Source organism: Tachysurus vachellii, chromosome 16 (genome assembly GCF_030014155.1).
Source record: "Tachysurus vachellii isolate PV-2020 chromosome 16, HZAU_Pvac_v1, whole genome shotgun sequence".
Classification (NCBI taxonomy): Eukaryota; Metazoa; Chordata; class Actinopteri; order Siluriformes; family Bagridae; genus Tachysurus; species Tachysurus vachellii.
This window is the reverse complement of record NC_083475.1, coordinates 13125695-13139130: the sequence shown is the minus strand read 5'-3', so window position 1 is coordinate 13139130 and position 13436 is coordinate 13125695. Positions and strand designations below refer to the sequence as shown.

The 13436-nt window shown below is 36.3% G+C and overlaps 2 protein-coding genes across 10 annotated transcripts in view; both read left to right on the top strand.

The window, feature by feature from the left end:
- Positions 1-2894, top strand: part of cald1a (caldesmon 1a) — a 49288-nt gene extending 46394 nt beyond the window's left edge. For all 8 annotated transcript variants that reach the window (XR_009649701.1, XM_060889567.1, XM_060889568.1 and 5 more), the window contains 2 exons: positions 88-124; positions 1418-2894. Coding sequence is in view for 7 of the 8 variants with exons in the window: in XM_060889567.1 (XP_060745550.1) it covers positions 88-124; positions 1418-1431 (51 nt within the window). In the remaining variant the exon portion in view is untranslated. The remainder of the gene's footprint in view (positions 1-87; positions 125-1417) is intronic.
- A 1667-nt stretch (positions 2895-4561) lies between these two features.
- tnnt2e (troponin T2e, cardiac) lies at positions 4562-11899 on the top strand. 2 transcript variants are annotated; one of them, XM_060889573.1, is made up of 16 exons: positions 4562-4612; positions 4729-4736; positions 6644-6667; positions 7081-7101; positions 7529-7549; positions 7704-7724; positions 8226-8249; positions 8502-8523; positions 8628-8688; positions 8851-8967; positions 9050-9127; positions 9247-9360; positions 9740-9852; positions 9972-10062; positions 10599-10636; positions 11704-11899. In XM_060889573.1, exons 1-16 carry the CDS (start codon positions 4575-4577, stop codon positions 11747-11749), a joined length of 837 nt encoding a protein of 278 aa, XP_060745556.1. In that variant the 5' UTR covers positions 4562-4574; the 3' UTR covers positions 11750-11899. The 2 variants fall into 2 exon arrangements, with proteins under 2 accessions (XP_060745556.1, XP_060745558.1); XM_060889575.1 differs by lacking the exons at positions 6644-6667; positions 7081-7101; positions 7529-7549; positions 7704-7724; positions 10599-10636 and adding an exon at positions 10286-10326.
- Positions 11900-13436: the final 1537 nt, after the last annotated feature.

Genomic DNA, 13436 nt, shown 5'->3' with positions numbered 1-13436 from the left:
GAATCTCTCTCTCTCTCTCTCTCTCTCTCTCTCTCTCTCTCTCTCTCTCTCTCTTTCTCTCTCTGTCTCAATTTCTAATTGAATCAGGTGACAAGCAGAGGAGAAAGCAAATCTGTTGCCAATGGTAAGTAAATTTGATAGCACAGGTGTGTGTGTGTGTGTGTGTGTGGTGTTGTTTTCTCTTTTCTATCATGCAGTACTCTGTAGTGTTTGTACATACACCCTGGGGAGTATCACATTTATAAATGTCCCTTTTTAATCTATTCCCTATATAACACATGAATGTATATGTAGACAGAAATTCATGTTTTTCTACATTAAGAGATAACTAAAATTAAGATAATGTATTATGTTTCATCGAAACTAAAACTAATCTGACTATTTATCATTATAGGGAAATATCAATACTATTGTCATATTATTAGAGTAGCCAATCACCAGGGCTAGGGTTACCTAACACTAACCCAGGCAGGTTTTTGAGAGGTGAGAGGAAACCAAAGAAACCCATAAGAATTCCCTTTGTTAGTTAAAAACAAAGTTGAAAATCAAGCTGTGTCTTGTGCCTTATATACAAGCAAAGATATCACCCTCCTAACACAATTCCATGTCTGCACCTTGGCCTGTAGATCTAAGCCAAGTATAAATCACCATTTGTTCATGCCTCTGTGGCATAGTGTTCTATTTTGAAAGCACACCTTTTGTTCCATTATGTGAGGACACCGTGGCCTTCGGACATGCCGGACATGGATAGATAATGTGCAATGTGTCCGCTGCAAACACACACACACGGTTGCCTTGTCCCCTGCAGACAGAATGCCTCAGCCTGCATTCTAGACTTGGACAGGACCAGCAGCTGCCTGTTTGTCACATTATTGAGTGTGGTGACAAAAGATTAGCAGGCTACCATGTCACACGGACAAGCATAGGAGAGCAAGCAGCTGTCCTCTGCTTCTGAATAGGCACACGCCAGTCACTAATGAGACAAAAACACCTTTAAGTATGAGCCCAGACTTTTTTAAGGAGTAAAGGGCAATCAGCAGTCAATGATTTAAACGAGTCAAAATCATTTAAAGAATTTCATCATTTATAGCAACTTAGTTCCATGACTCTGTTAGTTCCATTAACATAAATTCTAATGGAGCTAATAATTGCTATGATTACTTTAACCGTAGTTAAATCTGCAAAAAAAAATATATATATAAGCTTTTTATTTATAGCTGCAAAAAAAATGCCCCAAGATTAGAAACCCCAGCTACACTTACACACATACATTATATAAAAAAAGAGATTAATTAACACCCTTGCCTAAGAAAACGCGTACGCATTTACATTACGTTGTGATATTTGCACTATTTGTCTGAGTGTGTGTGAAATTTGCTACTCACATTCTCTAACAGACTGTTTTATGTCTCATCAGGAATGGGTCACTAACCTTTGCAAAACGCCACAGCACCAGGGACCAAGTGAAAGAACCATACTCCTTTCACATGCATGTACTCATACCAAAAAAACAACAAAAACAAAAATAGTCTTCTATGTTTTCTTTGGCCCAGACCTAGCTCAAAGATGAGGTAGAAGTAAAAGAAAGTCTTAATATTTTTGTTGTGCTCTTAAAAGCCTCCAGACCACATGGTCTTGATTACAGAGTATTTCACATGAAGCCACTTTTATAGTGTGAAATGTGGACATTTAGTTCACACACTGAAAATACTGAGCAGTTCTAAAATGACCCATTTCCCTTAGATGGATTAGACCTATTTAAATGCCTTGCATAATTTTAAACATATTATAATGGGTTGCTTTTTTTTTTTAATCTTTTCTCTGCTAGTCACCCTTCACACCTTTTAATTTATAATTAAAGCAAAGCTTGACATATTCATATTTTATTCATGTTCACCAGTCCAGGGCAAAATATGGGCACCCATAGAGTAGTGTATTTTTTACTTTATTATTTTTATTTTTTTTGTCAAAGTGACACATTTTTAATAGTGAAACTATGGTCTTAATAATATATGTTAGCACATAGTGTATGTTTTGTAATTAACTATATATTTTGTATGTTGCCACTTTATATTAAATGACATTCTTGCTTCTGCGCTCAATATTACGATCGGAATACTGCCATTATAGACATTCATGATTATTATTACAGTATCTTCTTTTATTCATTTTTGTTTCAAGTGCTTTTTAGACAGTATATTCAACATGATGTATCAGATTTCAAATAGACATAAATGCTTCGCTCTGCACTGAATGAAGGGAACAGAAAATGGAAAGAAAGACGACTTTCACAAACATTCCTCTGCATATAGTGCTCGCTTGAGCTGCTGTTATCATTTTGAAACTGTTCATTATGTAAAAGGACAGATGGCTCTAAGCCATTACTGCGGACCAATTAATGTTGTCTGTTTGTTCGGGTTTTTTATTTGTTTGTTTGGTTTTGTTTTTTTTTTGTTGTTCACCCTTTAGCACTCCCTTTAAAGTAGAGCACTAGATGTTATAAACAGTTTAATTGGACTGTAGTATGTGCTAGTGGGCAGACGGTGAGTGGCTTCTTGAATCAGCAGCTTTCATTGGTTAATGTGTCTGATGACGTATATGTTTGTGGCTTATGTTGTGATGTTGGGGTCAGTTTCCCCAGATTAACATTTTGGTTTATGTTTTAAAATGTGAAAAAATTTCGGTATTTGACAATCAATTAAGAACAAAGTTGTACTCAAAATTTTCCATCATGAACCTTGACCGTATTGGGGCAATTCTCTGCAATTCATGCCAATTTTAATTCTTTACCTTTTAACACTCTGACCATTTATTGTAACCAAGTTTCGCACAGGGCATCTCTTTAAATATTGTATCATTGATTCCAAACAGCAATAAAGAGATCAGTGTAAAAACCTCATGTTATGTGTCTTTATTTTTGCACAGTCTGTTTCAACCAATATTATGTAAGCAGTATGTACTGTAAGCATTGTGTGTGTATGTGTGTGTGTGTGTGTCCACCAGCAAGCTGACTGCAAGTATGACGCCATGCTAAACTTATATCACCTTTTGATTGTCACATGTACCACTCCCCCAAACCCTAACAATAGACCCAGTGTCACTGTCCAATCAGAGAGCAGCACATAGATCACATGGGCATGCAGGTCTGTATTAGGTGAGTGGTGTTAGAGTTTGCTGGATACTGTGTCCTGGACCCTTGAGAATAAGATCCTCTCTGTTCTTGTGGACGTCTCAGGTAAGAGACAGACAGATGTCTTTCTTTTTGTTATCCTGTAAAACGCCAGATGGTTCTAAAGTGTGTGTCTCAGAATAACTGATTTTCACTTAAACAGCGCTCCTGCTGCATGGTTTTTGGCTTGCATTCAAGAGTTGTTATGTAACACTTCCAAAAATTGTGAGCACCAAGGCCAGAGGTTTAGCTCTGTATTGCAGCCTAACTCAAGCATCCAGCACTGCTTTGCGTTGATCTCTGACGAGACCAGCATGCTTTGGGGTTTTCACTTAATGCTGTATAATGCAGGAATTATCTACACCATTCCTACTAATAGCAGTGCTATGATATTCCAATCTTTCCACAATGGCAGAAGTGGCTTAGTAATGTAGAACTTTTCTAATACCTCTGATAGATGGTTAATCTACTGCAAAGATGGACTGGATTATGATTTATGAGTTACTCTGATGTAGGATGATTACACTCACTGTTCTAACATTTTAATAGGCTCATTACAATATTCATTGGCTTTCAGGTACATGTTTCTGTTTATCTCATTACAGTTCAGATGAGAACTAAAGATATGCTTTCTAAGTACTTTAACACAATATCTGTCTAAGGCACCATGATAATGAACCACATGAGTCTAACAATACTAGTTCACTAGAGCGTAATGATCATCAGTTCATTAGTGGTTAGACAAAAACAAAAAAAAAAAAAAACAATAGCAAATATAGCAGTACACTTGAAGGGCAGGAGGGTGTCTGTTATACTGATCTGGCCAAACAGTGAATGTTTCAAAAATAGCCCACAAGGACAAACTTGATTTACTGTGCAAATGAGTGAGAGGCTTGAATGAGATCAGCCAAGTTCATTGTCTGCAAGAGCGAATAGCACCTGTTCCAAACCATAGTTTATTATTCTTAAAAATAACCCCTTCTCATTACCCCTACAACACCTGCCCCTTACTGTTTAATAGCCTTCCGATGTACTTTCATAGTCATCGCTTCAGAAACGTTGCTTCAGAAACTTCAGATTTTAAACCAGAATACTTTCCTATTCGAAGCGTTGTTGAATCTACGAGTGGTGAATTAACACGGGTAATCTAATAATACTTGTCGGGAAACTCTAAATTGATTCCAGTCCTGTGCACAGGAAGTTCAACAATAAGTACTGTTGCCTGAACAGACCTCTGAACAAATGCATCCTTTTAAAGATAAGCGAAGAATAATCTCAGATTACCAGATGCTATATAAAACTTACCCAGATGTGATCTTTCATCCAAAGCTGGTAAACAAATTAAAATATTAGAAATGTTCTTGTAACTGATGTGTCTGTTATTTCACTCAGGAACTGTGTAGCTATGTCTGATACAGAGGAAGTGGTGGAGGAGGAAGTGTTGTAAGTATGAACATACCTCTACATTATCTTCATCATTTTATTTTCTTCCATAAAGTTACATTTTTTTTCTCACCTTAATTTTCTCTCTATTCATCTGTTGTGTTCTGATTCCACAGAGAAGAAGGTAAGGTTGCTGATGATTCACTTTTGAAATCTTGCCTATTGAAAAACTATTTATCTGTTAATTAGTATTAATGTTTGGCTTTAGATTTTCTTTTGTGATTGTAAGGTCCACACGTTTTTAATTGGATTCTACCTCTAATTTTGAAATAACTAGGTTTCTACAGTAAACATTCAAACTGAAGAACCCTTAAAGGCTCTAGATTTACATACTGATTTTCGATGTGTACCATGTTGCACAACCATTTATGAAGTATTCTCTCTAACAGTGCATCGTCCAGATGGTGTATAACCAAATGTGTATGTAAGATGTCACTACCATCATACAGTCGGCTCCAGAAATATTAGAACCTTTGCTAAAGACCAAATATCTGTGAGAAATCTGTCCTTTAATTAAGGGAAATATATTCAAGTCTTTATTTATTTATTTATTTATTATTGCAACACCACATTTATTCATATGACTAGACATTCTTTTGAACAAACATGACAAAACCGTCTATATTTTACTGGTTATGAGTTCACTGTGTATTGTCTTCCATGACTCACAGTTTTACTAGTGTATTTATAAGAGATGACTAAATACCTTTAGTCTTTCATCTACACAAAAGATTATAGAATAAACAAATAAAATGAGTCAAAGCGCTCTTGATCACCATATATCAGTCACAAGCTATAAAAATGCTTACATGCATCAAAATCCCTAGATCCACTGTTATGGATATAATTAAGAAGCATAAAAACAGTCATAGATGTAATGAAAAAGCCTGCCAGAGGGCACAAGGGAATTTCGTTCCCACACACAGTGAAGAGGATCATTAAAGAGGTAACTTTCATCAAGAACCATCTTAGTACAGCCAAGATGGTTGCATAAAGTCTCCAAACAGAAAGGAATGGAGATGATGTCTAAGTGTAGATCTGGAGAACATGCTTGCACCAAGTCTCCAAATCTACAATTAGACACCATCTCCATGTCAACATAGTATTTGGGTTGCATGCCAAAGGAAAACCTTTTCTTTCATTTAACCGTAACATACTGTAAGCGCATAGGGTTTGCTAGAAACTACTGGAATGTGTCAGATGAAAAAATGTTTTTTTGCAACAAACCAATAAGATGGGGTCTCAGATTCCTTGCTTTTATTTTATTTTACCAAGTAGTAAATGCAGGGACATCTGTAATGATGAAATGTGGTTAACAATATGTATTTTGATAATGATGAGGGTTTTAATTCCGTAAAAGAACTGAATTTCTAGAAAAAAATTTTACATTGATCTCATATTTTAAGTGTGAATTTAAGCTAATTACCACAAATTTATCCATCTTTAACAAGGGTGCCAATACTTCTGGAACTGACGACGTGGCTTACATAAACAGATCCCTAAGGCATTTATCTGGATATAATTGATCCTATACTGTTTCTATTTCTAAATATAGTGTAGGGTTAGAACCCTTCAGGGTTAACATTTATTTAAACAGTTTATTTAGTAGCATGTGTTACGATAAGGTTTACATGTTTTATACATGTCTGGTAACGAAGATCAAGCGTTCATGACATACTGTATACAAAAATGGCTGTCAGTTTCCTTTATTAATTCATATTAACAAATAAACACTGTTGTCACATTATGAGAAGAAAATGCAATAAAAACGATTCAAGTTTTATTCTCTGTTTGTGGACCTCAATGTTCTGACGAAGGTGTATGTGCTTTGCAGTTCTACAGAATCCTACTATTGAATCTAAGCAGATTAATATCGACAGTTATCTCAGCCCAACAGCTTAACAATGGCATCATGCGTGAAAGAAAGTTCATTTGGAAAGTTTGTCTGTAGCTGTACGTTCATAGAACGATTACATGCTTTTTTCTGCTTTTGGCTGTATTTATCAACTAATCCTAATTATGTCCACTCAGTTGAGGAGGAATTCACTGAAGAAGGTAAAGTTTTGGTTCTATGTTGACTTGCTGTGAACTGCATGCTTGTGTCCACACATTTAACACCACTGGGTTCATCCTTTCTAGAGTGTTCAGGTAACACTAGTCAGTCAACACACACAAAATCCTTCCCAATCTTGTCCCTGTCATTATACCTGTTTAAGCTCATGCTGTATACTGGGACCTGTCCAGTTTACTAATGGTCACACTTTAATCCAGTATTTTGATGTGTTATTTCTAAGGAATAATACTGCACACTGTGCATTGGTCTGTATTGACATTGCATGATGTGAACTGTGACACACACGTTGGTGGTTATGTTCTTGCCACGTGACAAGACTTGGGATCTTGTTTTTAAAATGTTTTTAAAAATGTTCCCTTACTGGAGTCTTATCAATCTTATTTTCTTATGATAGTGCCTCCCCCTGAAGTGGAAGGTAAAGCATACTTTTTACACCTTTTTATATGCACTTAGCTTACATTTGAATATTTGCAATCATACAGTCAGGGGATCACATATTCTTACATTAAGTTTTACACTGTTTATAATCTCTTTTTTTTTATTCATCGCATCTGCGTTCCACTTTCATCTTATGTTCTTGCAATAGAACCTACACAAGAAGATGAAGGTATGTTTCTAATATTATTAAAACTATCGTTTTTTTCACTGTATGCTTGAATACATATATAAGTATTTAAATGTTTATTCAGTAATTTCATGTAAACATTAAATCTCATGCTAAAGATTCATAGATGCTTCTAGAAGCCTTTTTAAGTAACATATTAAATGAGGATTTCTCTTTAGACTTTACACTTAATTCCTAAAACGTCAGCTTACATATGTTCTTCATATTTTCACATCAGAACCAGAAGCTGAAGTAGAAGGTAACAGCACGATTACGCACTCGCCTTCCATTCTCATTTCCACACACAACTGTCATGACACTCTGTTTTGCTATCCTCCCTCGAAATGACATTTTCTGCTCTCGCCAAATCTCCACTCCAAGTCTTACACGCATTTTTCATCTTTTCATATCAGAACCAGAAGCTGAAGTAGAAGGTAACAGCACAAATTTCTACTCATCTTAAAAACTTTGAAGTTTCTAACAATTCTGATTTTTAAAATATTGTGTTATATAATTTTAAGATAAAGAACATATACATACGCACATATCTGTCGAAATGCAGTTGTAATATTCTGCTGCTTATACTGGAGTATATGTACATATATATAAAACCACACTGTGCATATTTCATGTTTGGTAGTCGAAGATGACGTATGCTTCCTGTATCACTGAGGCATGCTGGGTGCTTGCATGTAGTTCAGGGATGCACAGCAAATGTTTGGGAAGATATTTTGCATCCCATAATAAGTGTTTATTAGTGTTATTCTGTCAGAACATCTCCAGTCAGAACATTGGGTCATCAATGGTTTCAAAAGTAACACTTTAGATTTAGGAAAATGGTGAAATTGATTGTAATTGTACTTGATACAAGTTTGTGTAATTTGTGAAATGCACATGATACGTCTAAAGGATTGTTTTTTTATTGTAAACATTAGCCCCAGCTGAGGAGGAGGCCACAGGTAATTCTGTTTTCTTGTCCTTTATTATTTATTTTCGTCAGCCTTAATTTTTAACAGCTCAAGACTAAACTTTCATGTTTCAGTTTCAAGTCAACTAATATTCTTTTATCATTGATTTCAGTATTTTAATATTATATATGGAAATATAGAAGAGGTTAATGAAAACTATTCTGTTCGGATTAAAGCTAAAATATTGTTTGTAATCCCAGTGCTAATGTTAATCGTAATGCTTGATGTGTTTGCTTGTTTTAGATGAGCTGAAACCAAAGCCGAAGTAAGACTTTTTTCTTTTCAATCATTTCAACATTTTGAGTGATTGCAATTTTGACATATTCTGTGAACTATTCATACTAATTAAAAATCCAAACATTTTCTTAGGATGTTCATGCAAAATATTACAGCTCCAAAGATTCCAGAGGGAGATAAAGTGGACTTTGATGTAAGTCTATTATACTTTAAATAATCCAAACTAGCAATTGATTGTTTCTATAGAGTACAGTGTGTGTATATGAAGACTAACTATTAAAATATGTGTGTGTGTGTGTGTGTGTGTGTGTGTGTGTGTGTGTGTGTGTGTGTGTGTGTGTGTGTGTGTGTGTAGGACATTCACAGGAAGCGTCAGGAAAAGGATTTTTCAGAACTGCAGTCCCTGATCGAGGCTCACTTCATCCAGAGGAAGAAGGATGAGGAAGAGCTCATTGCTCTGGTCAACAGGATTGTAAGTACGCTACAAGTCCTTGACTACTTCTTTCCACGATTAGCAGGACTGTCCTACTTATTTTAACTGGAACTGTGTGCAGGATAAGCGCCGTACTGAGAGAGCGGAACAGCACAGGATCCGGGCAGAGAAAGAAAAGGAAAGACAGGCGCGTCTGCAGGTGAGTGACACCTCCTCCAGCCAATCACATCTGACTTTCTCTTCAGAAGCCTTGGAGAGATAAGATGGATAGAAACCCACTTATAAAAGAATTACTCTATTGACTTTTATCATTTACAGGAGGAGAAGGAAAGAAGAGAGCTGGAAGAACAGAGGAAGAAACAAGATGAGGATGCCAAGAAGAAGAAGGCTCTCACCAACATGACACACCAGTATGGAGGAATACAACAGAAGGTCAGAACTACAGAAGTAATGAAGCGATGGATTATATGGAGATGCTTAATTTGCTGGTTATCTAGTGTTATTTTAGGGCTAAAAGCTGTGTAAGGTGTTGTTCATTCTGCTGTGTGAGTCCCAGTCATCAATATTTAAAGGATTGTGTATACTGAGAGATATTAAATTATGGCGACTGAGAGAAAATGTTCACTTGAAATGAATAATGGAACAAATTATAAACTAGGAAAGAAAAGACTCCCTTTCATGTCTGCATATGGCTCAGCCAATTATATTTTAATTGTTTCTATCACATTTTGGTACTTGGCCATTGCAACATCTAATGCTTTTGATATTAAATTGATGTCAGATTCACTTTTTTCACGTGTCATCCTGACAGATGGAGGGTCGTAAGGGGGCAAAGAAACAGACTGAGAGGGAGAAGAAGAGAAAGATCCTGGCTGAAAGGAGGAAGCCACTCAACATCGACCATCTGTCTGAGGATAAATTGAAGTGAGCCATTGCCCTCTGACTCCCTCTGGCACATGGAGAGATTCACTCAGTGCAACACTGAGCTCTCAGATCAGGTTTTGAAAATGTCTGATGTCTGAGCATGTTACTTGATTCCGCAGAGAAAAAGCTAACGAGTTGTGGCAGTGGATGATGGAGCTGGAGGCTGAGAAGTTCGACCTCAGCGAGAAACTTAAGAGACAGAAATACGATGTAAGTTCTTCATCAATTTCACATGTATTTGAACACCTGGATTAAACAACTGTTATATCATTTGGCATTATGCTGTTATATGTTTGGATCAATTATAATGTGGAAAGAGATTAACAGATACTGAGTTACCACCAGCCAAATAGCTGGAAGAGAAGAATCCATTTCATAACATTGCACACAGGCGTCATTGGCGTTTCTGTCTAAAATTGTCACTTGCTTACAGATGACTCTTCTCCAGGCCCGAATCAATGAACAGCAAAAGTTGTAAGTAGTTGGTTGTGAGGACGGTGACCTCACGCTTGTGTAGCCTGCTGTCAGTAAATGTGGTCAGACTTCTTATCTCGGGTCTGGAGGCTCGCTCGCTTGCTTGTGGCTGCAGGTGAAAAGCAGGTGTGACTTGTAGGGTTCGGTCAGGGGGTGGCTTCTCGTGCTCGTGTGGACGTCTTCAGCTCCACAGGTTTCTTCCTCGCTGCTCTCTGCGATTTGTCCTATTGTCTTTTTGTGCTTAGCGAGGCTTCCATATGTGTCCTTTACAGATCACTCAGCTTCTGGCTCGAGTTAAGGATCACCAGAGGTAAGTCTGCTGAGCCACACTGGTCACTTTTCCCCGGTGGTCAAAGGGCTGTGGGCAGGCAGTAAAACCCGATGTTCATGTCACTCAGAAATGAGCTGGTCGATAGTGCTGTGTTGTGTGTATCAGTGCTTTCATCATGGCTTTTCATTTGAATTTATTTTGACAAGTGAATTAAACATGAACACTTGGGACTGCAAGTCGACTGGCCCACACCCTTGGAGGCCACTAAATGCCCAGAGGAGCGAGCTCGGAGCATGTGATCCAGCTCAATCCCAAAATCAATCTGGCATTAAAGGGGAAAAAACTCTAGGATTTGTAAACGTAATCCTAATATGTCCAGTTCAGTGGCTCCTTCACTCCCTGCATTACTGCATTACCCTCTACAATATTTAGACTAGCCATCGTATGCGTATTCTGCTAAGTAGCTCATCAGCTTTCTGAAACAGAACTTAAACACCAGTGCAAATAATAAATTGTAATCATTAGTAAAAGTCTAGAAGTTTGGATTTGTTGTATGGCCAATGGTGAGGAGCTTGAGGTGAAACGGTAAGTTTAAAGTAAGCCACTAATCTATCTGCCTTTCTTAGAAAATTAACTAAATGACTTAGAAACGGTCTATTAAAGGACATACAGACACAGAGTTGTTGTGTTTCCTGTGTGACATAAAATGTGTGTTTTGTTGCATGTTTATTCATTTTGGTTTGAGTTTCTGTTGTGGCTGACGACTAATCACAACATATTACACAATATTACAATTACCACAATCTTGTACTTTATTTCAACCATTTATAATAGATAGATAGATAGATAGATAGATAGATAGATAGATAGATAGATAGATAGATAGATAGATAGATATACTATCTGTCTATTAATCCTTTTTACATTGATCGGTTTTAGTTGTAAGACGAATATCAAGGGGCAAACAAAATATATGTTAAAATATTGTTACTTAATCCATTTAAGTGTCTTTCTCAATCAGGGTCAGTTGTTTCAGTAATTAGGTAAAATCTTAAGATACAAACAACATAAGGTCATGTCTGCTTTTAAATTTTCCCCCTGTGCAGCGCCAAAGGTCGTGGCAAGGGCAAGGTTGGTGGCAGGCTGAGGTAAACTCCTGGGCATTAAAGGCGCACCAGGAATCCAGAAGAAGATTTAATCTGTGCCACAGAAACACATTCAGCAATCGCACTGAACTATTGTATTGTTTGACAGCATGTGTAGCTGATAGAAATACAGTAAAGAGATCTTTTGTTGTACAGATTTTGTCCCTGTTTGTGTTTCTTCCTCATCACTTTTCCTATGTGCTATGCTCATCCAAAGAAATGCATCATGAACTACGAATCCTGGATTTACCCAGTACACAGGTCTTTTTTATTACAGCAGCTGTTCTTAGATATAAATCTACAGAATCCACTGAAGCAGGCAGAAGTTTCAATTGGTTTGTAAATGTAAATCTTTAACGTATCACTGTAAAATGTCACATCTTAGCAAGTTAAAATATCTTGAATCTAGTCAGAATGGTCTTTTGTTACTTATATACCCCTTTAGAAGTGCCTGGAAGTGATAATATCCTGAATCTGGCCAATAGTGACAAAATTCTAAGACAATTCTTTAAAATGTGGACATTACCCCTTCAAATTAAAGAGAAGATCCTAGTAAAGATAAAAGTTATTCACAAAGTATCTTAACCTGTAAAAAAACCTCCTAAAGTCTAGAGGTGGGGGGGCACAGTGGCTTAGTGGTTAGCACGTTCACCTCACACCTCCAGGGTTGGGGGTTCGATTCCCACTTCCGCCTTGTGTGTGTGGGATTTGCATGTTCTCCCCATGCCTCGGGGGTTTCCTCCGGGTACTCCAGTTTCCTCCCCCGGTCCCAAGACATGCATGGTAGGTTGATTGGCATCTCTGGAAAATTGTCCGTAGTGTGTGATTGCGTGAGTGAATGAGAGTGTGTGTGTGCCTTGTGATGGGTTGGCACTCCGTCCAGGGTGTATCCTGCCTTGATGCCCGATGACGCCTGAGATAGGCACAGGCTCCCCGTGACCCGAGGTAGTTCGGATAAGCGGTAGAAAATGAATGAATGAATGATTCTTAAAAACGTTAATAATACAGGCCCATGCTTATAGCACTGAACATATCTGAGTAATTATCAGTGTATATTATCTGAAAATCAGACTAATCCATAGTTGAAAAAATATTACCGTTAGTACATGACATATAGTTACAAATAATTCAGGAAATGAATATATATATATATATATATATATATATATATATATATATATATATATACATATATATATATATATGTATATATATATATATATATATATATATATATATATATACATATATATATATATATATATATATATATACATATATATATATATATGTATATATATATATATATATATATATATATATATATATATATATATATATATATATATATATACAAAGATTAAAATGACAATGAACCCATGTTTACTACAAAAATATAATTCAATGAAACAATAGGTGATTGTAAATCCTCATGATTCATGACATTCATCTGAAATATTTCTGAGCAGCTCAAATTTATGCATGAGTTCATTATTTATGCTGTAACATTTAACTTTTATCCTTAATCCTTTTTCAAAATTAAATCTACAAAATTCTGTATTATGGTTAAGTGTGTAACCATATAAAAATGTTTAAACCCATCTCGTTTCTACAAGGTTCCTTATACACAAATTAAATAATAATTTGAATGTAATGTTTTACATTGTCACTAATTTAGGTAAGAAGATTACACT

What these genes read in the sequence shown, in the direction of transcription:
- tnnt2e (XM_060889573.1), top strand. Translation starts at nt 4,575, where the DNA reads ATGTCTGATACAGAGGAAGTGGTGGAGGAGGAAGTGTT. An exon ending in ACCAGAAGCTGAAGTAGAAG is followed by an intron (nt 7,550 to 7,703) that starts GTAACAGCACGA and finishes TTTTCATATCAG; the next exon opens with AACCAGAAGCTGAAGTAGAA. An exon ending in GAGATAAAGTGGACTTTGAT is followed by an intron (nt 8,689 to 8,850) that starts GTAAGTCTATTA and finishes GTGTGTGTGTAG; the next exon opens with GACATTCACAGGAAGCGTCA.